General features: G+C 36.3%; 1 protein-coding gene and 1 pseudogene across 1 annotated transcript; one reads left to right on the top strand and one right to left on the bottom strand.

Moving 5' to 3' along the window:
• The first annotated feature begins 67 nt into the window (after positions 1-67).
• Positions 68-14,560, top strand: LOC138333712 (uncharacterized; annotated as a pseudogene).
• A 49-nt stretch (positions 14,561-14,609) lies between these two features.
• Positions 14,610-26,208, bottom strand: LOC138333713 (uncharacterized). Its single transcript, XM_069282262.1, has 8 exons — positions 25,871-26,208; positions 23,140-23,453; positions 19,346-19,544; positions 18,941-18,976; positions 18,536-18,724; positions 16,348-16,674; positions 15,715-16,047; positions 14,610-15,311 (listed from the first exon to the last, which is right to left on the bottom strand). Exons 2-8 carry the CDS (start codon positions 23,176-23,178, stop codon positions 15,154-15,156), a joined length of 1,281 nt encoding a protein of 426 aa, XP_069138363.1. The 5' UTR covers positions 23,179-23,453; positions 25,871-26,208; the 3' UTR covers positions 14,610-15,153.
• Between the last annotated feature and the right edge of the window lie 599 nt (positions 26,209-26,807).

Raw genomic sequence — 26,807 nt, 5'->3', positions numbered from 1 at the left:
CATGTCGCAAAGTCTTGAAGAGGGCTTTTTATGACGCATTCAAAATTCGCGCGAAAAACACGTGCATTCATTTGTGAGTATGTGCGGTTATAAAAACTTGACCAGCTTTGTTAGGACATCTGCGCCATTTTGACGTCAAGGTATACGTACTCCCCCATAAACAACACAGAATGTTAGCAGCCGCACAGGTAAGCATTGGTCAGATACCGCTAGGTCAACAGTTGTTTGACCATATCAAATTTATTAGTGACAGCGTCTGTTATATACAGGGTATGGTAAATACGAAACCGATGTGAGAGTGTTACAATGTCAATGCACAGGGGATTGACCTGTTTTGATACATATTTCTACCAAAAAATTCTCAAATATTGTCTACAAGCTGCTGGCAAATAAGAAAGCTTTGATCATGTTTGACAAAAATAAAGTCTTTACGGGAGCTTCATAGAAAAATGGTTGCTGAAATTACTTTGTACGAAAATCTGACAATTTTTACATACCTATAATGAAGAAATCTTAGGTCTGTGTACACAAACATTAATACATTTCTAATTACTTGCTTTACTTGATAAAACAAACCCAAGTTCAATGATGTATGGACCCAGTTCTGCGGGTAAGCCTAAAGATAGGTTTCTTACTATACTGTTTTTATATCCACCCAGTTCGTCAATATACATCCTCGATACTTTAGGGGTTACTATCACTGATATTATATTATATCCACCCTATCCTCGATACTCCAGGCGTTCCGATCACACATAATGTATGATCTCTACAGAACAAAACAGGTAATTTAGTCCTTTGATGTACATCAAAAGAGCCGTATAACGGTATACTGTGGTTGACTGTGTGGCTTTGAAGTAGGGTATCGCTCTCTCTATAGTCTTCAAAGAATTTTTGCATGCCTATGATTGGTTCAGATTCGTTCCCCTGAGCTGCCTTCAGTTTTGCTATGAGATAGTCCAGGAGTGTAGAGATTGTAAGTGATCGGGATCCCTGGGGTATCGAGGATGATTCACCCGTGGACTATTTCATAGTTAAACAAAGGCAACAAAAGACACTTTTATGCACATCTAAGGAATTGTATAACGGTACAATGTGGTTGACTGTACGTATTGTTTTGAAGTTGTGCTTTGCTCTCTCTGTAATCTTCAAGGAGTGTCTGCAGACATGTGATTGGTCGGTTGTTTTTTCTCCAGAACTACCTCCAGTTTTACTATGAGCTATTCCAGGGGCATCCTCGATACTCCAGACTTTCCGATCACACACGATCTCTACCCTCTGAACTATCTCATAGCAAAACTGAAGGCAGCTCAGGGGAAGGTATTTAGCACGGCCGATAAGGCAAAGACCCACTTATAGACTAATTATATAGAGAAAGCGTATCGGAAATCCTCCGTGAAGCTAATAATTGGGGTATTTAGTTCAAAGTGTTGATAAACAAAAAATCACTGCCAGGACAGATATCTTCACCGGCTTTGGTTCTTAATTGATAAGTTAAGTTGTTTACCACTTCCCGTCTGATAACAAAGAAATCCTTCTGAACTTGTCAACTTATTCACACAAAACAGCCACGAAAACTGAAAAAAAATGACGTATTTCCGTTAGTCGGACACTGATCGGATGACACATTTTTACAAAAGAAATTTCTATTCGCTACACTGAAAACACGGCAGCCTGCAATTACCGGCTTTGACATAAACAAACAACAGGTGAAAACAAATGTATTTACTTGTTTGACGGTTCGTTCAAATCCCCCTCTCGTGGTCCTTATGTCGTTTTTCAGCGTTAATAGTTATCCGGGTCAGGTTGACTGCCATTTTGCCACTATCTTGAAAGTTATGTATAGCCTAATCTCATTGGCTAAGCTAAAACCAACCGACCAATGAGATTAGGCTATACATAACTTTCAAGATAGTGGCAAAATGGCAGTCAACCTGACCCGGATAACTATTAACGCTGAAAAAACGACATAACGACCACGAGAGGGGGATTTGAACGAACCGTCAAACAAGTAAATACATTTGTTTTCACCTGTTGTTTGTTGATGTCAAAGCCGGTAATTGTAGGCTGCCGTGTTTTCAGTGTAGCGAATAGACATTTTCGTTTGTAAAAATGTTCTCGATCGTGTCCGACTAACGGAAATTCGTCAATTTTTCAAGTTTCGAGGCTGTTTGTGAAAAAAAGTAGACAAGTTCAGAAGGATTTCTTGTTATCGTCGTGAAGTGTAACATCTTAACTTTCAATTAAGACCAAAGCCGTTGAAATATCTGGTCTGGATATTTTTTTACAACACTTTGAACTAAATTACACAATTTTGCGTCACGGAGGAGTTCCTTACCTTTCTCTATATATTAGTCTATAGTGGGTCTTTGACTTATCAGCGTGCTAAATACCTATGGCTCAGGGGAACAAATCTGAACCAATTATAGACACGCAAACATTTTCTTTGAAGACCATACAGAGAGCGATTCACTCCCAACTTCAAAGCCACACAGTCAACTACAGTTACCGTTATACGGCTCTTTTGATGAACATCAAAGGACTAAATTACCTGTTATGTTCTGTTGCCTCCAGTTTTACTCTGAGATAGCCAAAGGTGTAGAGATCGTAAGTGATCCGAACCCCTGGAGGATCGAGGATGTTCCAGGGGTGGATATAACGTCAGTTATAGTAACTCTTGGATTGTCTAGAATGTACCATATACAGATGATATATATATATATGTAATGTTAGTCCGCTAAACCTGCCTATATTATTAGGCTTTTTTAATTTTTTTTTTTTGCCTAATATATAGTCAGCTCGCGGTACCTCTTAAAAATGTGAAATCGTAGGCCAGATTTGGCCTACGCTACGTCAGCGGTATATTTCTAATATATCGTCCATGCAATGCCGGGAAAACATACACATACCTATATATTGGGATCTTATGTACTCCACTGCCCCCATGTTACATCCCATTTATGAAATTAAACAACTCTGCACAATGAAATACTTCCGAGACCCTTCTATTTCACACATTTGTAATGGCCGCCGTATACACATTTAGTAGAGCAAACGGCAGCCAATCAACTTCGCATTGCATGGACGATATATTAGAAATATACCGCTGACGTAGCGTAGGCCAAATCTGGCCTACGATTTCACATTTTTAAGAGGTACCGCGAGCTGACTATATATTAGGCAAAAAAAAAAAAAATAAAAAAAAAAAATAAAAAAGCATAATAATATAGGCAGGTTTAGCGGACTAATGTAATGTCAGATCATGTTAGCTTTCAAACTGTGTTGTTTGATAATTTTTGCGATGTGCATCTCTAGTCTAATATCATTCACATAAAATTTGCTGATATTTGCGGGTAGATATAGGCGAAAATTTCCACACCGCAAACAATTCTGCTTTTAGAGTATATGTATTACATTTATCACATGGTCCTCATAATTAATTGCAGTGTATAAATATGTTTGGCCATACCCTAGTGTTCATAGATGACTTCGTCGTATCCTTTATTTAAGCATTGACTGTCATATTTTTGAGATATATTGATGTGTAACATATATTTGGTGAATGTCAAATGGTGTCACAGTGGTAGATGCATTAATTGCGATCGTTATGAGGTCAAAGGTCAATGTCTTCGATCTCTGGCATCCTATTTAACAACACGAAAAATGTAGGTCTATACTTCGATATTCTGAATACAGGTTGCGTGCTACTTTTATTTTGGCTCTCCTCAACTCATCAATTTCGAAGCGTCATCTTGAATGCGTATACGGCAGTATGAACGCAGTTGGCAACGAACATATTCTATGGTGCGCGTTAGCGCTCTATATATGTATAACGTATCACCCTTGCCAACTGAGTTCATACTATACCGTATATTCTGTCAAGGTGAAAATCAATTCTTATATTCGCATCCTTGTTTTGGTTTTGACATAATAGATCTTGTAACTATGGTCGCCATGGTTGTTAGGCTAAACCACAAGGACCTGGCACATAGTATATATACTGATGGTTAGAAATTCGTGCCAGGTCCCTGTGGACTAAATAGACTGCGTATGCGGTAATATTTACGCAATCAGACTTAACAAAATCAAAAACTAGAACTACATGTATGTAACTGTTTTCTTTTACAGAATCGAGGATTTGCGTTGTTGCTATGGATACACGTGTATTTTGACATGTTGTTGGTAACCAATGGTTACAGTTTCACGGAGATTTTTGGTAATGATGTCATTGATAGAAGAGTCAATGGATTCCAACAAAAGACATATATCGACCTAAAGACATCTCTTCCTTCAGGCTCCATTACCCAATTCCACGTCTTTGTCCATAGTGTCAACAACGGAGCTAGTGACGTGGCATATTTTGGGATCTTTGAGAAAATCACACCTGTGCGGTTTCGCCTCTTGTTTCGTCATCGGTTTACGTTGGCCGGTGGACAACAAAATATCTCGGTGAGGAAGACAGAAATGCAGTCTCTAGAATTAATTTCTGATATTTGATTTCAATGTAAAAATCATATAGGAATTCACGGTGTGTATGCATGACATGAAAATCCGAATAATTCTGCTATTATATTTTTGGTATATGTAGTACGTACCTTTTGTAGAATCCATACTCAAAAAATCCCTTTTATATTTTCCGTTTTTCATATGACAGAGTTATCTGCCCTTACGGGTACAGTAATGTATTGATATGACGTCATTCGGCCAATATGTAATCATTAATCATAGTTATCTCTGAATGTTTTGACGTAACGCTTGTAAACATGTACGAACTCTTGAAATCTCTACCAGGGTTCCCATATTTCATTGTGGGTACTGCGATGAACACTGGGAGAGATTGATACGAACTTAGTACAAAACCTCAAAGGGAAATAACTCTGTAACATCCAAATAATCTAATATTTGCGTTAGATGCGTGTGTTTTGTACATTCATTTTGCAGGTTGTACCGGACTACTTTCTTATGCCAGAGGGATCATACACAGGTCTTATGTTTGACCAATCACCGGGCGGAATTCTGTTTGATTACAAGAATCCATCTTCGGGGAATAAGTTTGGTTTTACGGCCAATCATATCGCCTCGCCAGTAGTTGGTGATATTGTGAACTTAGTTTTTACTCGACTGTCTATCGCACCGTCATTCAAAGTCGAGGTTGACACACGTAAGTTTCGCGCCAAGAACGTCATTTCTGAACAAATGACTACATGCATATATATATATGTATAGGCTTGTTAGTAATGTTATATATAGGGACCAAGCAATACGTACGATAGAACGAGATATTCGATTCATCGGAGTTCGAATCATAGAGGTTTAACTGTATTTAGTTATTGGTTATTATCGAGAGTCCAGTGATAATAGTTCAGATGTTATTCATGTTTACTCATCGACCAACAAAACTAAACAAATACACAACGAGGAGGTTATCATTGGAAAAATCAAACTCAAAATTGTCACTTTTTGTATACTTACTCTTAAATTTGGCGACTTGTATCTAGATAGAAAAAGAAATCGACAAAAATATCGTAAATAGTTCATTCAAGTGCCCATTACCTTTCCGGAGCAAAATATAAAGGTTTCTTAAAAACATTATTAACATCAGAAAATGCATACCGATGACCTAAAATAAGGTTACGACACCAAACATATGCAAGATTTCATGCGTAATATATGAAAACAGTGGCGAGTTAATTCGCTGTTTTGCCGTCTGGCGCAGTGATAGTCAACTACCGCGCGGTATTTAGGACGACGGCGGGAAACATAATACGACCCGCGTTATGAAAATAAACATTTTATTTATTTTAATCAAATCGTTCAGAAGGTGATTATAAAGTAGTATTAACGGTAAGTTAATAATTTTTAAGACTCTACAAAATTATCGATCTTGTTTTACATTCCCATTTTAACAATTAAAAGCCGTTTCGGAAAGGTAGTGGGCCTTTAAGTTTGTCAACGTACCACCCTTTATTCGACAAAACATGCTTTTGTCAGAAAGTCTAAGAAAGCTACCGGTTTTTAAATCACCCATGAGGTTAACTTTGTCAGAAATTTGCAATTTGGTGTAACATGTGGTCAAAGTTCTACATGTATGGAATATCCATGCATTGCGTATTTACTTTTTAATACATTACAAATATTGCCGGCCTCCATTTTAAGTTTGTTCACTCCATTACTGTAAAGACCGTCTGATTTCTACCGTGATAACTGGTAAACATCATGCAACTATGGCTATTTTGTTCATCACCGGCTCCTTATTGAATTAAGAAAAATGCTATTCTTTAATTGTCTGTTGACTCATAAAAACAGGAATGCACTCTTGTGTCAGACAACTGATCTTTTGAATGGATTTATTGAAATTTATTCGTTGATTGTTGTCATGTTTGTGCGCCATTTGGTATTTTGTGTCTCTCAGATTCCCAGGCTCATACTGACTTCGAGAAAACGATAATTAATTATTCTCTGTTATTTAGAATAAAGTATTAGGAGTCTCTCAGTTTCCATGGCTCATACTGGCTTCGAGAAAACGAGAATTAACTGTTAGTATTTGGTTATTTAGAATTTTAGAATAAAGTATTATGAGTGTCTCAGTTTCATACTGACTTCGAGAAAACGAGAATTGACTGTATTATTTATATATCTTACTAATCAGGTATCCCCGGGACTACTGGATTAACCGGTGCTACAGGCCTGACAGGGGCTACAGGTCCTCAGGGAGTCCAGGGTATGACGGGATCGATAGGAGTGACGGGACCCGTGGGACCAATGCCAACAGGTTAGTCGAGATAAAAAGCGACGTACAGCTGTATACATGTAATTTCGTCTTTGCATATTATTGGGTTATCTGCCCTTGTGGGAAGTTTTAATTGTGACGTCATTACTTTTTTTTTATGGAAAACTCACGTTGTTTTCTCTAGGCTGGATTACCTGCCTTAATACCAATTATATCCGCTAGGCTGCGCTCATCGATACTATGTTCGTATTTTTTCGTTGTATTTTTCGGCAATCCAGTCTACTATTATCGTAATTTCGGAGCAAAGACTAGCAAAGAGTATGAAAACTAGGCAGGTAGTCCAGTCTAGGTTTTCTCTGGTAAAATGAATGTTGCGTTCGTAAATGCATACGTCACAACCACAGGCGTTTTTGCTCTAAAACTATCTTTAGAGCCAATGCAAATGCCTGTGGTCGAAACTTATACCTATCCTAAGGGCAGATAACACTGTAATATGCAATATACGATCAATTTTGTTTGTTTTGTTTGTTTGTTTGAGTTTTACGGCCCATCGACAACTAAGGTCATTTAGGGCCAAACTACAAGTCATGCATTAATATCAGGATAAAAGATCAGGGTAAGAAAAGGCAAGTAAGGACTAAAACACAGATTGTAACGTTTATTTGATAAAAAAAGGTTTGCATGGGATAAAATAGTTTTGGCTAAAACACATGAGAAAACTCATGCACAATGTTGATGAAACGATGAAATGTTGAGTTGATACGATGATATGATGAGAAAACGTTCATATTTTGTTTAAAATACCGATCTCTTTGAGATAATTGAAAATACGATTATGTCTCACGGCATGAAACAAAGTGTACATGTCGGAGACATCATAGTACTTATCTCGTATGTGTTTAAAATCAATACAATGCAATAAAACATGCTCCACTGTGAGAGGAGAATCACATGCATGGCATGTAGGAGGATCCTCCCCTCTCAATAGATAGGAGTGTGTAAAATATGTGTGTCCAATTCGGAGCCGAGAGAGAACAACTTCCTCTCTGCGGTCTCTCCGACTGGACAGGTTAGGATTAAGTGTAGGTTGTATTTTAAACAGTTTATTGTTTGTTTCGGTAGACCACCTTTGTTGCCAATGGTGTTTAATGGCTGACTGAATGTAAGGTTTGATGTCGGTGTAAGGTAGTTTCAAATGTGTTTGTGCTAGGCGAAGAGCAGTCTTAGCTGCTTTATCGGCCTTTTCATTTCCCTTTATACCCACATGGCTGGGAATCCAGAGATAAGTAATTTGAGTTTTAGAAGACAATCGAAATGTTCGGATCAAAAGATTTTGGATTAATGTGTTTCTAGGGTTTCTTGATTTCAAAGCCTGAAGAACCGAAAGAGAGTCGGAACAGATAATTGCCTTTTCAATGCGGTGTTCTTCGATATGGTCAAGCGCCAGACCGATAGCACATGCTTCCGCAGAGAAAATGGAGGCAACATCCGGGAGTCGGATAGAGGAGCAGTGATTAGATGTACAGCATGCTGCCGCAACATTATCACCATCTTTTGATCCGTCAGTGTAGATCTGAACATGGTCAGGGAAAGCCCTAATGCACTCCCGAAAGGAGGATTTGTGTTCTTCGGGTAATGCACTGGATTTTGCCCTCTCATGTAGAGATAAATTGATATCAGGTGTTTGAATGAGCCATGGTGGTACATCCGATACGGTGTACTCGTCAATGGTGTCGAAATTTATATTTAGTTCCAGCAAAAATTTTGAAATTCTGATGCCAAATGTTGGTATGAGCTTTTGATTTTGTGTAAATATTTCTTGATGTTGTGGATTGAATACAAGGTTAAATGCAGGATTTTTGGGGTTGGATTTCAGTTGAGCAGCATACTGTAAGGATAATTTCTTTCGTCGATCGTCTAGAGAAGGCTCATTGGCTTCCACATGGACATTCTTCACAGGTGTTGTTCGAAAAGCTCCAAGTGCGAGACGCAGTCCCTGATTCTGTATAGGGTCAAGCATCTGTAGATAGGAGCTGCGAGCCGATCCATAGACAATAGAGCCGTAGTCAAGTTTTGATCTAATAAGTGCCCGATAGATACGTAGAAGCATTTCACGGTCTGCACCCCAATCAGAATGGGAAAGAACTCGTAGAATGTTCAGCGCCTTCGAGCACTTATCCTTCAGATGTTTGATATGTGGAACAAAGGACAGTTTCGAATCAAATATTAGTCCAAGAAATTTAGTTTGTTCAACTACTGGAATTTTAATTCCATTGAGTGTGAGGTCAGGATCATTGTGTAGTTTTCGTTTTTGACAGAAGTGCATACAGACAGTTTTTGATCTTGAAAATCTGAAGCCATTTTCGTCAGCCCAATTTTGTAATTTGCCTAAACATTTAGTTATGCTGTTAATTTTTAATCCAAAAAGTGTGACGGACAGGATACCACCATGAGGGACGCCCATCTCCTGTGTTTCTGTTTCTGAATAAGTTGAACCCGTTCGAACTTTGAAATGCCTGTCAGATATGAAATTTGAAATAAGCTTTGGCAAATTACCACGTATACCGATATCGTGGAGATCGTTCATGAGACGATCAAGGTTGTTTTCAACGTCGGAAATATGAACGCTGTGTCCGATCAGTTGTGGAAATGACCACTTGAAATTTTACTGTTATTTTTATATGCACATATTATTTTTCTGCAAATTGAAAGTTTTTGCCTCTGAAAGAGAGGAGGTCCTATGGATTCACCCTGGCGTCGGCCTAAGTTAAATTAAGTGTTTTTGGTGCATATTTCGATTGTCAACTGACATTGATTTTACGATTGATATACTTGTACATATATATGGGTGTTTTTTTTCCCAAGAGCCCAAATCGGCCATGGTTGCATGGTTAAGCTTCAATGCCACAAAAAAGCTTTCGTTAAAGAATACAGACTTTGCGGACTTCTAAAGCATGCCTTAATTTCTTAAATGACCATTCTATGACGTAACTTTCATTGTATTCATCACTTAAGTTCGAAACGTAAAACTTCCATTGTAAACTGACCAAGACGTAATTTGTTTTCAATTTAAAGAATTTTTATCTTCCCACCTACGCGAAGATATTTTTTTAGAAAATGAGAGGTGGTCCGATGCCTATGCAATCACCTCGCCCTCTTGTAAGATTACCGCTGCTATATTGACATTTAAGTCGAGTTTGACATTATACAAATTTCCCCTTTAACCAACTCGTCCTGTAGGAGCACAATATTTACTATCTATTGACAGATGTGGACGAGTGCGCCACCAACACATTTACCTGCCCAGCCAACTCGACCTGTCGCAACACTTTTGGAGGGTACGTTTGTGAGTGTGATATGGGCTACATGCGACAACAGGATGGGAACTGCACGGGTCAGTATCACAACATTTTCGATATAGAGGTTTTGCATTGCCTTGTTAGACGATAGCATTATGATCTATCAGAGTTACTTCCCTTCGTTTTACAAACTAAGGGAAGTAACTCTGGCAGATCAGAATACGACGATAGTCGAGAAAGGTGAGACTAAGTTGTTGCAGATAGCGTCAACATTTCCGAGGAAGGCGAGACGAGACAGGTCGCTGATCGTCGGCTGCGGGGTATGAAAGTCTGCTTGTGACAAAGGTTGCATCACATCCAGTTGAACTAAAAATTTGTTAAGTTACTATTGTAGATTGGACTTTTCTAGTGGATTTGGGGAATTGGCGTTGAAGTGCAGTTGAACAATCACCAATCCCAAATGTGCTAAAACTTGGTCAGAGAACTCTTTGGACCAGCCAGAACATACATTGTACACAATGTATTAACAAAGATTCAAGACATTATTTCTCCTGGTGGTTTGAGGGCTGATTTTTTTAGTAATTTTAGTGAAGCATGGGAATCTTCAGTCAGAAGTTATTGACCAAGTTTGAGAATTAAACATCAGTTTCTTGTCATGTCATAATAGTGCGTTTTCGCGTTATTTCTGTGTCAAATTTTACCGCCATGCGGTGTTTAGTATGACCACAGTGACACTCTTTCTGTTTTTCAATTAAAAAAATAGTATTGCGCTTATATTATTTTACTGTTCAACGCTTTTGCCAATGAAATTCCGGTGTGACGTAAAAGTGACCGAACATTGTGCATTATGTCAGGACTAATCAAATTTTGGACAGAAACTTGTTCCAGAAATTTAATTTTTCATTCATTCGAATACAATAAACAAAGATTGTAGTTATTAGGTTTTTTTTTGTTTGTTTGTTGTTTTTTTTTTAATTTATGTGAAAGTACTTAAGCTAAGTCAAGTTTTCACTACTTTAACATTAGAAACACGGGATCAATGTGAAATGTGTAGAACATAAATTTGATCTGGAGTACACGTGGTAAAAGGTCATCCGAACGTGACCCTATATGGGATATTGTCAGATCCTATATTGAACGGAGTGGTTATAAGGATCTGTATTTCAATCAGATTGTATTTATAACTATATGATGATTGTTATGTTCGAATTTAATTTTTCTTCTGTAATTGTAACAAGTCATTATTTGTTTTGCTCACGAATCAATGATTTTTTAAAGTTTTCTTTTTAACGTTTTTTTAACTTATGTCTTCCATTTGTGATTGAAATGTGAGTGACGAATGAGGCCGCCGTTTGTCGACTGCACTGAGCATCGTATATGGGGGATTCGGTATACGGCACGGCTTCCACTATTACATTACTTTACGTGTGTTTTCCCAGATTATGATGAGTGTATGATGGATAACGGTTTCTGTGAACACTACTGCAATAATACTGACGGATATTGGACATGTTCATGCCAAGATGGCTACCAACTCTCCGACAACCTTCATTCGTGTATAGGTAAGATATAACTACAAATGTACATACATTGTATGTATTACCTGTCGTAGTTATTCTACTCTCTACTAGGTGTCGCTCCGAAAATACAGTATTTATGAGCGAAGCCTAGCGGGGATAATTGTTACTAAGGCAGGTAATCCGGATATAACATTAGTAAATTACAGTCGGATATTAACTCTTGTTAAAGATGCTCCACCGCCGAAAGAGCATAAACGATATTGGTCATTTGAACAATAATTGGTGTTTAATCGTATTGATATAAATCCAACTAAATCAAAAAATAATTCACAAAATGCAAATAAATCTATTTTGCTGTTAGTGCATACGCAATCAGTACTTCATTCCATTTAGGGCATAGTGCTACGGATAATTAGGAGCTCAAACTTTTCAATGGTGGTAATGGTGTAAAGTAAGTAACTTTTGTAAATGATGCAAAATACTTATTAGTCTCCTGCTTATGAGAGAAAATACATTTTATCAGAGGTGTAGTTGAAAGGGACTTTAATTGTGTTGACGATCTTTTATCAAAATAAACTGCAGTTTGATTTTATCTCCGCAGAATTTGAGACTTATTGACAATTACCTACCATTGCTCTTTTAGATCATGTAAAGGGATATTTTCAGCTGTAATAATGTTTTTGTGCAGCCGACATTTTGTGCTAAATCACATTTGCAGTAATTGTGTTTTTGTGGTGTGCATAAGTAATTACTGCGAAAATGTGCAAATACGTCTTGCTAAAATTTGATCCCGCCAAAACAAGTGTGTTTACAGTAACACCAGTCAATATTGTTGTGTTTCACCAGACATAGATGAGTGCCATAATGTCTCCACGTGTGCCCAAGGGATATGCGTAAACACGCCCGGATCTTACAGATGCCATGAAATCATGATGTTAATGAGGAGAAACTGGAGAGGGACAGAATCAATGACCTCCATAGAACGTAAGTCTTATAAAAAAATATTAGCAAACACGTTAACAATTAAAAATTACCCAACCAATTAAAAATTACCCAACCAATTAAAATTACCCAACCTATTAAAATTACCAAACCAATTCAAATTACCCAACCAATTAAAATTACCCAAATCAAAAGGCACTTTCAATTAAAATGTTGTTTAATCTGGTATTCTTTTATTTAAAAATAATAAAACATGAAATTACTTCTAAAGTTCTATGACGTTTTGTGTTTTAGAGTAAAAATAGGGTTATGTAATCTGTTTAAAAAAAAAAGCTCAGTTATTAATGTGTCGATGAATGTGTATGACGCTGTCTATATTGTATGTTTATTTGCTGTATAAAAAAATTAAGAAATTTATTTGTGTTTTAGACGAACCACTTTATGGCGCAGATTACACTGGTACTTCGAAATCGGATAAAGCCAATCCCCAAGATTTGAAAAATAACGCTCTTAATTCCAATGCCATACTAATCATGTGGATGACGCTCATATCACTAGCAGTCGCCATCTTGATTATGTTGAACATCAAATCCTTTGTCAAGAATCGACGACTTCAGAGGCAAAACCGTGAATTGAGGCAAAGACAGGAAGGAGAACGCGCGCAACCGGAAGTGAATCACAGCAATCTAGACGTGAGGCCTGGCCCAGTGTCTTATGGCCCTGGATACTCATATTAGGAACATTCAATATTTGTCCGGAAGCAAATTATATGGGTACTTTGCAGAAGATGAAAAAAAAGCTAAATCATAAGTAAAAATAATAATGAAGAATATACCGGAAGTAGATTAGCAAGTTCTGAAATATGCGTGTGTACCGGAAGTAAATAAGTAGATTTGAAAAATACAGTACAGATCAGTTCTGGAAGTCGGTAAGTGAGAAAAAAATGTTTTAATAAACTAAAACATTGTTTTATTATTTATACCAATAAATGAACAAAACCTTCAAACGTTAAAATTCACTATACTGGAAGCAGATCAAGGACACTGTGAATACCGGAAGCAGACCAAGGACACTGTGAGTACCGGAAGCAGACCAAGAACACTGTGAGTACCGGAAGCCGACCAAGGACACTGTGAGTACCGGAAGCAGACCAAGGACACTGTGAGTACCGGAAGCAGACTAAGGACACTGAGTTCATGTACCGGAAGTAGATCAGTGGACGATGAAATACATAGTTGTTGATAACGGATATAGAATCACCCATTCTGTTCATTTTCAATAACAGTTATATTTTCTTTTTACGGAACATGGCAAGTTTGTCATTCTGAGTGAAATAAAATAAATGTTAATGTTCTAGATACAGATATATATATATACATACTTATTCAAATGTATTGCAAACAGCATTGCATAGATGCAGCAATTGACTATCTCAAAGCGTTTGTTTTGTATACCTTTGTGTTTATTTCAAAGTTCTATATATATAGCTTAATATATCATTGAATATTTATATCATTTGATACGAATGACATGTTTTTCTGTAATTAATAATTATTTCAAACGGACATATTATATTCATTCTCTGAAGGTTATGCAGGTTTTACGCAGTAAAATTAGCATTGATCTTCCAAGATTGGAATTCTATTTTCTTTACGTGTTTAAGAAATTATCATTGATCTTCCAAGATTGGAATTCTATTTTCTTTACGTGTTTAAGAAATTAGCATTGATCTTCAAAGATTGGAATTCTATTTTCTTTACGTGTTTATCAATGGAAAGAAATAAAACCTAAACCTGTCCCCTGCATATATACCTCATTAATAATTACATAGAATTACATGTATCATTTTGATTTGTTTTCTGTATAATGTTTAACTCGTTCATCCCTGGAATTTCATAATGGACTGGTCTAGTCTTTGATTTAGAACAGTCTAAATGTGTCTTCAGGGGTGAATGAGAGAAGACACATGTATCGTTGTATTTTGATATTAAACTTTGAAGTATATTGTTTGATAATGGTGTATGCGAACTGATTTGTTGAGTTCAAACGTATTTTATTGCAAATTTTTTTTTTAACAAAATTTTTACATTTTAACAAAATCATTACATATGTATGAGCACAAGTGAATCTCAAATCGAGAAATGAAACATCGAGATTAATTTAGTAGCTTTAATTAATAAGATTCCTACTAGATTCAATTTCCAATACAGTTCAACACAAAAGCCTCCATGGCGCACTTTCTACTAAGCACATGTATTGTCCAGTAGCTCATTTTTGTAAACACAATTTAATACTATAGTCAAATGGCCACGGGACTAGTTAACATATGATGTTGCAAATTACTCAACAAAAAAGGATTTCTTTTATTACTGTGGCTTATTCAGTTTGTAGTCATATATGGTCCCGTACTACATCATCTCTGCGAGACTGAGTTCTTAAATACAACATTTTGTATTTGTAATTTCCATCAAAAGTTTCTAACGGAAGCGTCGTGACTGTTTTCTCAGAATTTGATGACGTAGTACTCACAAACCAATGCGCTTGTTGCCTTCATAGTCAATACTTATGAACATTGTTCAGACATACCAAAGTACATTTTTTTTCATCCACGTCACTTCATAATGATTCTGCGAAGCTATCCCAAACGTTTTACACACATGTCTCATACACATTTAGTATTGTCTTTATCGTAACAAGTGCCCGGATCACAGTTGATTTCGTACACAAGCGGCCCAGTCGGAAAACAGTAGATTACTAATTTACACGGCGAGTAGGGATGGGTGTGGATAGTGTACGGAGGCTTATTAACGCAGAATGTATCTGTAAAAATAAGAAAAATAATTGAGGAAAGCGAACATCATTCTTAATTACAATTGTAGTGTCAACAAACGTAATTTCTGCGTGCGATTTATTTTGCGTATATAATACATACAATTTACCTTTACAATCACTCAGGTCTGTCCAAGCAATTAAGGAAGCATTATTTTGGGTTGAGATTAATCACAAATCGCGAAAAATTGATATGCGTACATGTAAGTGATTACATATGAAACATGAATAATCACGTAGGGAGTTTGATTATTAACTTGGGTGGACAGGGAGGCTAATTCCATAACCTCTTCTGAGGACATGAATGAAGATCATACAGTTTATTTCTAATAAATTTATCTTTAAAAAAATACTTTTTATTGAAGCAAAAACAAATATTGGTTGATCAACTTACTTGGGATAACGTGGAATTCGACATCCGTTTTTGGGTAGTCGACCTGTTGTGTTGCGCCATCTGCCCCTTCGATGACGCATCGGAAGTGCGATCCGTTGTCCGAGGCTTTCGGGAGAAACACTAGTGTGCTGTTTATGAAATTGGAACAGTTCGAGAATGTTTGTGACGTCACAGGGGAAGTACTAAGGTCATAAAATGTTTGCATTCCTGGTGGACGGATTTTCCATTTTAGTGTTCCTCTCTGACCATGAATTTCGGCAGAGCACTGTAAAGTTATATTATTCTCAGCAACTACAGACTTCGGTACGATAATGGTAGGCTCAATCTGTCGTACTGAAATATCAATGTAATTACACATGTATTTAGCTTAAGCGATATAAAACACTTTTTTCTATTGAAAGTGTAAACTTTTTGATACATTTTATCCTTGAACTCTTGAGTAGGTGACCTTTAACCTCATAGTGATTCCGTAACTTTTGACCTACGATTTCATTTGATTCAAATCGAGATCGTTTTTATTCTCAATTTCGATCTGACGACGAAAACGTTATCTTTACCTAGAATATGATTTCATTGTTTTTATCTGAACACGATAATGTGATTAAAATGATAATCTAATTAGCAGTACTTTACCTTTGACCTCAGTGACCGCCGTGAAAGTCCCTGGTATTGCTCTGACAACACACGTGTAGTTGGTTACCTTGGAACAATATGGATTGTCGGACTCCAAAATAAACGCGATGGCGTCGTCTTTGTACGAAATTTGGGAACTAAAATCCGGATCAAGAACGGATACCGACGGAAACTGGAATCCAGCCCTCACTGTTCCGACAGTCTCTGGAATGTCATTGCCATTTCGTAAAATGTAAAGGTCACTCCATCCCGCCATATTAATAGCCTCACAGGTCAACGTCAATTTCTTTCTCTCGACGGTAAGGTCAGAGGCCATCAAGGTCAGTCCTGAAATGGAGGCTACAGTTTAGATTTTTTTGTAATTCTTTTTCGACTTCCTTTGAATTGGTGCCAGAACTATTCTTTCTATCATGATTCTTGGTATGTAAACTTTAAAAGTAGGGAAGCCTTTTATTGTAGAATACCTAAGATAGCTGTCACTAGTGCTGAGTGACAGCTTTGGACAGACTATCTTTTACCGTCAGCAAATTATATTAGTCGAAATTACATGTATACCCGCCACGCTGCAAGTAAACTATAGTTGTACTATTTTGATAAAAATAGACGCTTGGAAAGTACATGCATTATGGAATAAAATGGAAGGAAGGCGTTATAGACTAGGTCATTTCTATTCTTGATGCCTGATTACGAAATCATGGGACGATATCAAGCAAAATGGTTCATGGAAATCTTTGACTCGTAATATCCGTCCTCGGATAATACTGAGTTACCTACCTTATACTAGGTTTACACTATGTTCCCGGCGACCACGGTAGCCCCGCTTTCCCGAAACGTGGTGCGCCGTGGAATTTTGGCTATTTTTGACTCAAGTTTTGTTTTGTATTGTGAAGTTTAGTCTTTTACAGATTACGTGGTGGACCGAGGATATATGGGAAAGTGCCGTACCCGGAGGTTAAAGGTACACTTCTGCTTTAGCACGGTCTATCAAGGATACTACTACGATCTCTCTATGCCTGTTACGATCTGATGAGATCTGCTATGTTTTACACGTTTTGATCTAGCTCCGATACGTTTTTTCACGGTCCGCCAAGGCTTACTAGGATGAAAGTCTTATGCCGGGCTTTTTTGAAGCAAATGAAACAACATTTATTGCCGAAAATGTCATTTCAAACTCATTTTAATTACAAATTTTTTTAAAAGAAAATAAAATCTGAACTATATTTGGTATAAATATATAATTATAAGTGTCTCTACGCCAATTTTTTTTTCTGTAATGGTTCTCAATTAATATACCTTTTGCAATAATAGCTTTGGTATAATTTGATGGTTTAAATGTGTTTGATAATGACTATTTCTATTTAATAATACAAATAATTCCATGAAGTAGCAAATATGTACCAGGCCAGGCAATGATACTCCATCATATATTGCTTGCAACGTAAGACCGTAATAAGACGTAACACGCCGTATCACGTCGGGCGCTCAATCGCTACAAGCCGTGTTGTGCCTTAATTGACAGAACGCATCGACACGGTTATCATCCATCTTGGCTTGCCGTCAAAACCTTGACAAACCTGGACAAAACGGCACAAAACGTGCAGCCAATCTGCATCAACCGTTATAAAAACGTGGAAAAAAACGCAGCAGAACGCCACAAAACTTGAAATCACCGTGAGATTCCGGGAACGAACTTGCTGCCCGTTCCACCACGGACCGTCTGGAAGTTTTGTTACGGCCTCGTACGCACTGTTACGTTTTGTTACGTCAATCCCGCTTTATGAAATTCTGTGGCGTTCAGCATTTGTACCGTGACTGCCGTGGCAAATTTATTGACAGTTTAAAAATCTGGCACGGTATCCACGGAAATCACGGCCGCTCACGTTTGTCTATCACGTTCTTCTGCGTTGTCTCACGTTGTCTCGCGGTCACCACATATTATCACAGGCCCTCCACCTCTGGATCACGAGTTTGAATTTGCCATTTACTGACCGCTGATCGGATCGGTGTTTTTTTTTTTACCGGGAATTCCGGCTTTCCTCCACAAATAAACCTGACACGTCCTTAAATGATCATGGCTGTTAATAGAAAGTAGGAACCCCCCCCCCCCCCCCAAAAAAAAAAAAACAACAAAAAAAACAAAAAACAAACAAACAAACAAACAAAAAAAACTATCAAATATACTGCTTACTGGGGCCGGTTGGCGTTGTGATGCTTGGTAACGAGTTCTGTGTAACTGCCCCGGGGTCGGGAGATGTTTTGTAGACTGATTGTGTGGTGGAAGTCTGAAGGTCAACTGCGACATTTCCGCCTGATGTCATCGTTGTGGATGACGTCATAAAGGTAGTCACGGCGTCTGCTTGGTCAGATACCGTTGTATCTAAATTGATAATAAAAAAAATATTATTTGATCAATATCATTCGACTCGGACAATAAACTTAATTCTCAATTCTTATCTTCATATATCGTACACTTAAAGTGATAGTCAAATGTTTGGAAGCATATCTTGATCTCGCACTAAGTTGAGCGCGCAAACGTGAAGCAGATTGTTTTGTAGATTGTAATGATATAGATAAATGTGAAATTAATGCATACCTGAATCAGCTACGATCCGTGATTTGGTTAATGTCTCTACAAATACAACAAAAACCGTTAATGTTTTATTATTTACATGATGTGGGGTTAACAAAAAAAAAAAAAAAAAAAAAAAATGAAAATAAAAAAATCTGGAAAAATGAACCACGAATCTATTCAAAAGAATCCTTATGAATTCATCTACCACAAATGATTTCTTCAAAATTCCATATTCATTGAAGTTTTTTCCCCCTATAAATTCCTTACACTGTTGTATTGACCAACCAGAAGCGACGTTACACAAGGCAACGTCATTTTTGTAATTTGATGGGGTGATAAATTATCAGTACACTTTGGATTTAGTTATGGTCATTGGAAGACATTTGTGGAAAAAAAAATCCAACGGAATAGGGTGATTTTATTTACCTGGCGTAGTCGAGCTGTTCGTGAAATGAACAGCCAGTGCGATGATAACAACCACTATTAGAGATATCAGTACACTAATACCAATGACGATGTACCACCGGAACTTGTTCTGGGGTTTCCGGAAACCTCGTTTCCATCCACCACCCGGAAGTCGTGTTTGTGAAGTCATATTCGAGGTGGCGCTCTTTTCTCTCGTGTCCTGTTAAAAAAAAGCAAGTTGTTATTTCTTGTTTCAATTAACGTTAATTTCTCATGTAGAATATTGTTAAGAAGAGTTGTAACGTTGTTTTGATAACAGTACAGTAGAATATATAATTAAAGATGCTCCACCGCTGACAAATGGTATTTTTTCACTATCAAAAACAGGAGCAGACGATTTAGTATTTTTCTTCAGTTACAAAAGTTACTTACTTTACACCATTACCACCATTGAAAAGTTTGAGCTTCTAATTTTTCTTCAAGTTAAAAATATAAAAAATAATTAATTGCATCCCGAAAAAATTCCGTGTCACTATATCCTATATGGAAGGAAGTACTGATTGCGCATGCACTAAAGGCGAAATAAATTATTTTATATTAATTTTTGTGTAAATTAGATATATATATACACGATCAAACACCAATTATTGTTCAACTGAGGGATATCATTTATGCTTTGTCGGCGGTGGAGCATCTTTAAATATTTCTACAGGATGATCAGCTAGTGCAGAACTGTGTTTTATCTGTCACGAATATCGATTAGAAACATGTAGGAATATGTGCCAAATGTGACATTATCTATTAAATATGCATGGAAGCACCCTCTGTAATATGCAAACTCGGGATTTAAAAACAATAGAAGATAAAACAAACATTGCGAAGGCGTTATTGAAATATGAACAACAGACAAAAAAGTATAATAAAATGGTTTTTGAATCTTGTTTTGTAAAGTTGTATTATTTAGCTGTTGTATAGGTGGCCATCAGGAATATGTAGTCTTCGTTTGTTGGGTCCGTATAACTTCTTGTGCGTTGAGAATTGTCGTTGAAATGATGATTGACTCTGATGTTTTTGTCGACATTTTATTCTTTAGTACTTCATACGTTACATAGAGTCATTGTTGATATATGTGGCCCAAAATGGGACCACACACAAGGTGTGTGCTCCTCTATGTTTCTCTCTCTCTCTTACAATAAGTGGTCAGCTCTATTTATACATAACAACGAGAGCATGGGGATCAGTATTTGGCCATGATATCCAACACCTGAAACATCTGATACATGGATAGCTACTGCATAACATAAGTAACACGCTGAACCAATTAATACTGACCAGTTTCACAATTAGCATTACATATAAGATGTTCAGGCACCACATACCATTACACAACAACGAGAAACTTATAGCTATAACCCAGACTATTATGTACAGGCCTGGCCAGTTGTCGCATGACACTGACAGTATATATACGTTTAGACCTGGGACACACACGAATAGCTGTAAGTCTATATCAGTATCTTATGAAATAAAACTTATTATGTTATAAAAGGAGCACGATTTTAAAAATCTTGCCGTTACCGATATGCATGGCTGACTAAACTTCCGACCATATCATAATTGCCTCAGGAACACTGACACATCGATTACTAGACAATCATCTTATCAGAGGATACATTAATCTTCAGGGCAACAATTCTTACATGTACATGCAGTCTATAAATATGTATATCATGGGATATATCCGATTCAATCTGATTGAAATACAGATCTTCTTATCTAACGTAGTAATAATAAGGATCTGTATTTTAATCAGATTGTATCCGATTATACCGTCAATTTTGGTAATGATTAACAATATTTATTTTATTCACAACTAATGTGATATTCATGTAAATGTTGAATTTCGACTTTTGCCAGCGGTAAGAAATCACGAAAGTCAACCGCCGCGAAATAGTGGTTAGGTGTTGGAATGCGAAATGAAGTCTCCAAGAATAAATGTAAGTTGATTTGATTTCGACAATAAAGGACTGTGCAGGATAGGTTCAAACTACGTTTACTTTCAATGATTTCAAAATCAAACCATATCTATATATATATAACCATAGATAAGAAATTAAGAATACATATTTCTGAGAGTGAAGAAAAAATTCAAAACAACAAAAGCCGAAATGAAGTATACCGTGATCAAATATAAACCTCCATATTTGAGAGGAATTTTCAGGGGTATTATATCGCCATTCTTTTATATCCAAGCATAAACTAAATCTACTAAACTGCTGAAAATTATGAAATTTGCGGACGACACTGACATTTAGATTACAAACGAAATTACAATAAATGGAATGATATGATTTTCAAAACCACTATGTTTAAAGAAGAAAAAAAGTGACGTCATCATATTGCGAGCGAAATATATGTCTCCCCACCTCATTCCATCCCGGGAAAATGTGACCTTACGTTCACAAAAAAACCGACGTACAAAATGGAACAACGTCAGTACCTATTCGCAAGAGCAGATAACTCCGTAATACGCTAATACGATAAACGTGGAGGGAGGCTGGAACGTTATAGAAGATATTGAATCCCATGCAGGCTAATACATGTACATTACGTAACATACGTATGTATGGCCGAGTTTACATCGTATCTCCTTACATATTATCGCCACGCACTTCGGAGTCCATAAAATGTCATTAATTTCACCAGACGGGAGAAAATAAATTAGAATCATATATATGAATGAATTTAAATTCTAATAAGATGAAAACAAACTGAATTTTGTTTAAAGCTATTTTTTTGGGATAGCACTTAACTCGGTCTTTCACAGGCATTATTCAAATTAGCAAAAAACTGTATTTGCATAAGACATTGTCTATATGTACATGAAAGTAAAGCTCTAAAATTAGGATTGGCCCATTGACTTTATTTTGTCTTTCAAAATGCTTGACTTTAAAGTCATTAAATATGACAAACTTAATTGAAGGTTGAAAAGAAAATTTGATTTAAATGTTTGATGCAGAATAACTAATGGACGCTTTGTACAGTTTGCAGTGCTATGCGTGTATACCTATAATGTTTGTCAAGTCACACAAGAAATAAATAAAAAAACCGCTATTTTAACAAAATAGCAATGTTATTTTCGTAAATATTTCTATTTAAATGAATTATACCAAATGCATTTGATTTTATAATTGAAAGTTGAATCTAATTGACATACTATATTTTGCAATCTAAAACTACATTTTTGACAAATCAAATCTACTGAATATCAGCCTACATATGCAAATTAAACGCCATGTACAAAATGTAATTTCACATCAATCTTTGATTGATGAATGGTCATTCTTTCTAAGAAAATAATCTACAAATGTATAAGTCAAAACTTCAAAGATCAACTAAAGATAGTATAACCGTTTCTGCGTTTTTAGTGCAAATACTTATTGACTCCTGGTTCCTTAAAAATCGGGTCAACATTTTTACATTGTATGCACAGTACAGTGAGGCTATACATATGTATAGCTTTGCGGACACGCAAATTGTTTAAGATTACACTGGAAACAAACTTTCTTTCGCCTGCAGTTAACTTTCGCAATTTTCGCAATCAAGGTAAATTCGCGAAAGTTTATCTCCGCAAATTAATCTCTACATCATTTATATTGAGAAGGATTCCCATTCAAATCTTAATTTTGCGAAAGTTTATCTTCGCAAACTAGAAATGAAAATCGCGAAATTTAGTAGCCACGAAAAAAGTTGGTATGCAGTAATTCATTTTCAGTAATGTCTGAAACATAATGTGAAAGAAAATATATACTCACCATTTGGTAAGAATCATTCTGGACCCCCGATTTGACCATACTGATGTCCGGTCTACATAGCGGTGACCACCTGTGTCCGGAGATCCCGATCGAGTCAGACGTACGTACGGCGGTCAAATAAAACAGTGGTCAACGTCACACCTCACTGAACACAGCCCGTGGCCACGTGATGGAGATTATGATAACATAAATACTATATATTTATTGTATATCTGGTATATATGGTATTATATCCTTCCGGCGGGGGACATCTGTTCTCGCTCTGGTGTCCGGACCGGTCACAAATTTGAAACTGATAACGAGGCTTTGGTGATCTGGAAAATCATCGAAACAAATCTGGATATTTAATTACTCTTGTTTATTCAGCCTAAAGTTTTAATTAGGTCATGAGGTTTGATTTGTTTTATTGTTTATTTTTTTAGGTTCCGGAGATGAATAGTCGACACTATTGACATCCTTGATACTCCAGGGGTTACTATCACTGACGTTATATTCATTTCAGTGATAGTAACCCCTGGAGTATTGAGGATGTCCTATATGATACTATTCGTTAAACTGCATCACAGAGAGGGTAGAGTTAAATATGACTCGTGTATATATGTCGAAGATTTGTAGAGAAATCTGAGTACTCGTCTTCATAATTATATACATGTACATATGTAGTTCCATGACGTTGTGATGGATTTCTGATAGACACAGTCGATTAATAATGCACTACATTGTCTGTCGTTCTAACAGCATGGACGAATTATTTGGATAAGTGAACTGAATTGTTATGGTAAAATTTTGTCTTCATGACATGACAGAAACATATACACATATGTTTCTGGACATAACGACTCTTCATGCATTGTTCAATATAATTCTTCATGCTTAAGATCAGAAAGTGTTTTAGGGCGAGCGTACTCCCGCCATATTATTTTGCTTGTCGGGTGTGGAGTCCGTGTACATCCGCTATGCGCAGGTTCCAACTGCGCACGTGATTCCGGAAGTCACTGTCTTATACCGTTTAATACATTTCGCCGTGATTTAGTGACACCAAACTTTCAATAGATTATCAATAAGATAACAAATAAACTTATATGTAACAAAGAACACAATTAACAAAGTTTAAAGTAATTTCACATTTATAGTTCTGATGACGTAATTTAAAGGAAATTATTTATTACAATACCCCAAGGACATACACCATCTCCCAAGGATATTGAGCGGTAGCTGTAGGTACACGTGTACGTACGTACACCTGTTGCCGAGGATGATTTCATTTAGACTTGTAAGTATATATGTATATCTGCGGGTTATTTACACACTGTATAAATTAGATGTTACAGTTTTGTACGTGCATGCAAAATATCTCAAAGCAGAAGCCTTATACACGTAGATGCATATCGTTCTTTAGGAAGTAGTATAGCGAGCACTTAATGTCTAACAGACATATTTCTAGTTTTAGATATCCAATCCATGTTATTCAGTCTCGGTAGCTATGCTTATTCTCCGAAGACTCCAGCTTCTATTAAATTGTACGTTCTTAAATTTTCTTTAGAATACTCAGATTATAAAGTAATTATAGACATTATATACAAGTTCCCATTTATCTGGGTCGCGAGTTCGAATCCCATGTGGGGCAGTTGCCAAATACTGACCGCTAGTCGATGGTTTCTCCGACTTTCCTCCGCCAACAAACCTGGCACGTCCTACATGACCTTAGCTGTTAATAGGACGTTAAACTAATAAAACCGAAAAAACCAACAATAAGAGCAAAGACATGACTGATCATTCGTTGTGAATGTAGAGCACATTATATGGTGGGTACTATATCCTACTATTCTACGACCTCCGACTCTCATGACGGAAGAAAAAAAATAAGATATTCCCAATTTATGCATCCATGAAGGCCTTTGACCTTATTTGCCCTGGCAATAACTGATCATGAAATATCCATAGTGCAAACCAAGTATCAAAATAATTCCGTTGATAATTTATAAATATGGATCAGCGTTCTAATTTGGTCCATAAAAGTCCTATGAATGATAATGTATCATTATTTATTTACCATCTATATTTAGAAATTTAAATTCATTTCAAGATATAAATCATTATTTGATGACAAGTTGTTCAACATTGTTAATAGGGTTATTTTTTATAGATGTGTTTTGTTTAATCAATTACATTTAATGTATTCTAATGACCGCGTTTTGCTAGGCATTGCAACAAGTGCTACATTCTATTCGACCAGTTGTGTTAAGAGCAAATTTAATTATCTCGGCAATTTTGAAATAAAATACGATTAATATTATCATTAAACTAATACTTTCCGGATATAATTTATTATAATTTTTAGGTGATACTGACTTTCATTGTATTTTTTTTTGGTTTAACGTTTTATGAACAGACAGCGATATCGTTTTTCAGGTAGACGAAAGCCGGTGTATCATGACAAAAAACACCAACCTGCAATCAATAACTAGGAAATGTCCCACATGGCCAAAGCGATCATTTTAGTTTTCGAAGAAGAAAAATTAAAGTTTAAAATGACGTTTTTATCATCATGTTATTTCCATTTATTTTTGTCCTAAATACATGATATGTTGTTTAGAAATAAGTACAACAATTATGAACACTTATTTTCTTGATCATAACAAGACTAACATAAGCAATTATTTGCTAATTATATTTATAATTTTTTATATGAAATATTCATGAAATAGAAAAAAAATCTTTTTATACTGACCTTTACCGATCTTCGAGGTTTTCAGACCCGTTGGAGCTTTGTTATCGCTTATATCCTAATTAAGATTATGATATCTATTTAACGCGAGAATAGTCGATGTTAATATCTATGTATATATGTGAAGGAAATCATGTTTCTCTGTCCCATCGATAATGTTTTTGTATTCTTATCACACAACTACGATGAAATGTGTAGCATGTAAAACTCCCACAAATGACAAACACATCAATGATCAAGATGGATGATCGATGTCACAAAATGGCCTTCGCGCATTCCGATAAACATGTGCGAATGTAATGATAACTTTTCGAGTATGGTTTGTACTCTTATATAGATTTAGAGAAATTATTATGCATACATGCGACCCTGGGTTAATTTGCTAACATTTGTATGTCTCATTTCATAACATGTTCATATTATTTATTATACAGGTATTACAACAGACAAAAAATTATATTAATTGCCGAAATTTTAGCGAGACAATCTTTCTAGTGTATTTCTTTATTAATTTATACGGCAGATTTCATACAAAAGGAAGTTGAAAGTAATTTATGTTTGTTTCGTACGTCAATGTGCAACAACAGGTCGACCATGCCGAGAAATAAAAGAAGCGACAATTACACGCACCTGGTCAACAAAAGACCATTATGTAAATAAAGTGTCTCTATCTGTAAGAAAAAGTTACATTAATCAGAATAGTATTAACATAATTATATGGACATGAAACAACGTGTGATGATTTTCATCAGCGTCCGGAAGCATGTGACAAGCACATTTGATGATCTGCAGTTTTTGTGTTTGCCACGCCCCACACACGAAAATTTCAAGTGACTATCGCTCTCACAATAAAATCATCATTATAAAAAACCTTTATGAGAAGATATACAGTGTATATGACTGCCTTTTATCTTTTACGTTCCCCGTTGTTATGTTTAAA

The sequence above is a fragment of the Argopecten irradians genome, chromosome 10, assembly GCF_041381155.1.
Source record: "Argopecten irradians isolate NY chromosome 10, Ai_NY, whole genome shotgun sequence".
Classification (NCBI taxonomy): Eukaryota; Metazoa; Mollusca; class Bivalvia; order Pectinida; family Pectinidae; genus Argopecten; species Argopecten irradians.
This window is presented reverse-complemented; position numbering and strand designations above follow the sequence as displayed.